At 41.6% G+C, this 4,061-nt stretch overlaps 1 protein-coding gene across 1 annotated transcript in view; it reads right to left on the reverse strand.

Moving 5' to 3' along the window:
- Positions 1-676: 676 nt before the first annotated feature.
- The window catches only part of LOC113816518 (balbiani ring protein 3), a 4,671-nt gene continuing 1,286 nt past the window's right edge, over positions 677-4,061 (reverse strand). The window contains exons 3-9 of the mRNA XM_070122658.1: positions 3,700-3,855; positions 3,314-3,473; positions 2,982-3,130; positions 1,895-2,869; positions 1,504-1,674; positions 1,179-1,347; positions 677-1,040 (exon numbers count right to left, since the gene is read on the reverse strand). Of these exons, the coding sequence (XP_069978759.1) occupies positions 928-1,040; positions 1,179-1,347; positions 1,504-1,674; positions 1,895-2,869; positions 2,982-3,130; positions 3,314-3,473; positions 3,700-3,855 (1,893 nt within the window). The 3' untranslated portion in view covers positions 677-927. The remainder of the gene's footprint in view (positions 1,041-1,178; positions 1,348-1,503; positions 1,675-1,894; positions 2,870-2,981; positions 3,131-3,313; positions 3,474-3,699; positions 3,856-4,061) is intronic.

Below are 4,061 nucleotides of genomic sequence, written 5' to 3' on the forward strand. Positions count from 1 at the left end.
TATATATATATATATATATATATATATATTTATTTATTTATTTATTTATTTATATATACATATATATATACATAAATATGTACTATATATGAAAATATGTATTATATATTTTTTATATGTATTATATATATTATATATACATTACCATTATTCATATTGGTTTGATCATAATCATCTTCATTATCATTACAATAATCAGTGATATTATCATTATTGTTGTCATCGTGTTTATGAATATCATTATCATCATCATCATTAGCAACGAACGTTCAGTGCAGTCAAAAATGGTAAGTATCAACAGAATATAAAATTTGCTTGTAAATCGAATCTCTCTTTGGCTACATTTTCATGTAACGTCTGTATGGGGATCCTTCACGTCTGTCACTCAGCACATAGGACGCCAAGGAACAGGATGTGTGAAAAGAGGACAGGGAAGGAGTTATCATATCTATTTGGTGTGCATACTGTGCATGTATTGTCCGAATCTCAGATTGTTTTGCTTCTTCTTCCTCTTCAATAAGTATTTTTTGCAGTCCATGCCTTAATTTCATGATTATTTTTCACTCTCGGTCATAGTGTCGAGTATTTTGACTGGCGCAGTAGTAATAGTATTTTAGTTTTGGCTAGAGTTTGGTTATACGCTCGTGGTTTATTTCGGGAAATGAAAATATATATATATGCTTTTTCAAGATGCATTGCAAGAAGAGTTCACATTTTTGACAAAGAAACATAATCATCAGGAAACAATATCATAAAAAAATAAGATCAAGGAAGCAACTTTTCCAAAAAAAAACATTTGGTCGTGCTTTTTGGCAATTCGTAATTCTTAAAGAAGGTCGTGAGAACGTTTCACTGTAGTTAAAGGAAGATTTCTGTGTCATGTGTCTTTCGGATCGAAAATCCTGGCCTAGTTGCACGATCGAAGCCTTACGTTCGCCGATTGCTGCAATCGACGTTGCCGGCATGATCACAGGACTTCGTTTCTTGGTTCCAGAGGAGACCGGAGGGGCATTCCCTCTTTTCGGGCGTACCGTCATTGCCTGGAAAAACGTAAGCAAAAATCATGCGCCAATTAAAGAAGGGGCATATTTATGCATGGCACGTTAGTAACCCATTTGAAATTAGAAATATGTTCGAAGTTTGATAACCCAATTGGTGAAGTTGACTTAGTCACTCACAGACATAATATTCGCTGCAAACCCCTGAGGGATAGTGACAGTCACACTCGCAAGTTGGAGGCTGTTCAATGACACATTCTGGGTAATTTTCAGGGTAGTCACATGTATCCTTCTCCGGGTTAAATACTAGCCCAGATGGGCACGTGAAGAAGGTACTGTTCTTGTTCACCTGTAAATATTTTAATCTCTACTGAGTCATTGTGTTTGGATGTTACATCACTCAGATTGCTTTTGATATACCAAATTCAATCATGTGCACGTTTCAGACTGAAAAAAGATATGTGAATCAAATATAAATAATATAATCAAACAAGAAATAACCTACATCACAGTAGTAATACGCTGCGCAGTCATTCGGGTGAGGGAGATGGCAACATTCGCATATGCATTCGGGGCTTGGCGTAGGAGGGGGGCCAGTAGGGATTAGGGGAGGGGGAATTACGCAAGTCTGGTGCTCCCCTGAGGTACAGCCTGCCCTATATGGCCAGTCGCATACCTTTTTAAACAAGTAAAGATTTAGACATCACCAATAGAATATAAAATGTAGTTCCAAATGACATGGATACAGAACATATTCATAAAGTATCAAAGCATGTAAAATGGTCAGAAGCAAGTATACTCAAAACTGGAGACCCCATTTGACATGAAGGATGAGATTAAGTGGAATAGTGTGTAATAGAAGGTTCTCCGTTCTTGCTTAAGAAATCACTATGTACCTTGAGTGTTGGGTTAAAGTGCAAACCGGCAGGGCAGTCCTTCACGTAGGGGATGAAGTGATCGCAGTGAACCCACTTGGTGCAGGCCTTTGGGTGTGGGAAAAGACCACTGTAAGAAGGACACGAGGGGTTGCAGTCGTCTGGTCGTGAAGTAATTGGGCCGCATTCCCCTCGGCAGGTCTTGGGGCACATTGAAGCCACTTGGTTTGCCCAAGTACAGTCACTACCTGCCTTGCAGGTGCAGGCTCCGCTGGCAGCCCAATGCTTGCAGTCTGCATTCTCGCCACCGCATCCAATTGGCGGTGGGACAGTCACACTTGGGCATCCAGTGCAACCCGAACAGCTTCCATTGGGTAGAAGGTAGTTCCCTGTCACACATGGGGTGTTCCATTCATGGTTGCAGGTAAGGATCTTCTGGTCCCACCTGGTTCCTGCAGGGCATGGCATTTCCTGGGGACCATAAGGGGCACACTGAATGAACTTCTGACAGTCGGTAGGATGCTGCCAGTATTGCTGGCCAGTGGAGCAATCTACACAGGTGAAGTTGCCTGGTGTGACAGGTTTGTGTGTTGGTGGGTTGGTTGGGGGCTTTGCTGGAGGAGTGCATCCTGAGCATCCTGAACAGCTTCCGTTAGTGAGAAGGAAGTTGCCTGTCAAGCACTCAGTGGCCCATACATGGTTGCAGGTGAGCAGGTTTTGGTCCCAAACTGTTCCTTCTCCGCATGGCATCTCCTGAGGACCGTACGATGTGCACTGGATGAACTTGCGGCAGTCGCTGGGATGCTGCCAGTACTGTTGGCCGGTAGAGCAGTCCACGCAAGGGTAGTCAATTACAGGAGGCTTCGTGACGTCCACATTGCCTTGGCATCCACAGCTGCGGGGACAGGCACGGGCGACGAAGTGTTGCCAAGAGCAGTCACCATCCGTCCACTTGCAGTGACAGTCGTTGTTGGCGGCCCAGAACTTGCAGTCAGGCTGTTGAGAAGATTTTTGAATGAGTGTCATATGATAACTTTTATAACTGATGCCTGCTTATTAGCATATTTGTATCAATTATTGGAGAAAGAAAGAAAGAGGAGCAACTTACATCGGAATCGAAGACGTTTTCATTGCAAGGGCCAACTGTTGGATCGATAGTCGGGCAGTGGACATTTGAAGCGATGTCGCACATGCGGGTATCGGGGTTGAACAGCAGGCCTTCCGAGCAGTACTTCTTCTCCGCCTCGTTGTCCTTGCCTAGAAATTGAATAAAATCATAATTAATCTTTTAAAAGAATGCAATTAATAGTGGTAAATAGGATTATCACAATAAGGTTAAAAGGATGAAAATTAGAACATATTACATGGGCAGTTCATTAATAACAATTGCAAGGTAAAGATTAAATAGTTGTATATTTTATTACCATTATTATTACTTACAGTCATAGTATGCATTGCACTCCCCGTCGACTGGGTATCGGCAATGGCAGCCACAAATGATTGGTTTAGGGCATTCATAATTGGTTGGAAGGTCGCACTGTTCCTTTGCAGGATTGAACACCAGATCACCTCCGCACTCCTTGACGTAGGCAACGTTATCCTGTAATGAAAGAAAAGAATAATAGTATTTTCTGCAACTGCATTTGATGGATGTGGCCGTCTAATCAAGGCAATTTTAGATACAACAGAAATGTATACATTTTCTTTTTCAATAACAGCTTTATGATTTTTTGTGATTCTAATCTAATAAAATCACGCTTTCCTTAGTCATAAGTAAAGTTGAGTGCAACACCCGAAGAGGTTTTAGGGGGCGTCGCCCGTCCTACCTTGCACTCGTAGTACTTGTTGCAGTCCTTGTGTGGCTTGAGGCAGCAGTCACAGTCGCACTGGACGGAAAGGTCCGACTCTGCGGGCAAGGATCGACTGGCCTTAGCGGGCCGAAGGGAACATCCGACGGTCTCCAGCCGCTCGGTTATGTCGCACTGGAAGGATGTTTTTTGTGAAGCTGATTTCCATTCAGAATTTTAGGCAATGTATGGCCAGAGTTGTATCATATAACACCAAGATATTTGTTATGATGCATATATTCATATATATATATACAGTCACATGTACGTGTATGTATTTATTTATGGGTATGTATATATATATATATATATATATATATATATATATATATATATATATA

This window comes from Penaeus vannamei, chromosome 6 (genome assembly GCF_042767895.1).
Source record: "Penaeus vannamei isolate JL-2024 chromosome 6, ASM4276789v1, whole genome shotgun sequence".
Lineage (NCBI taxonomy): Eukaryota > Metazoa > Arthropoda > Malacostraca > Decapoda > Penaeidae > Penaeus > Penaeus vannamei.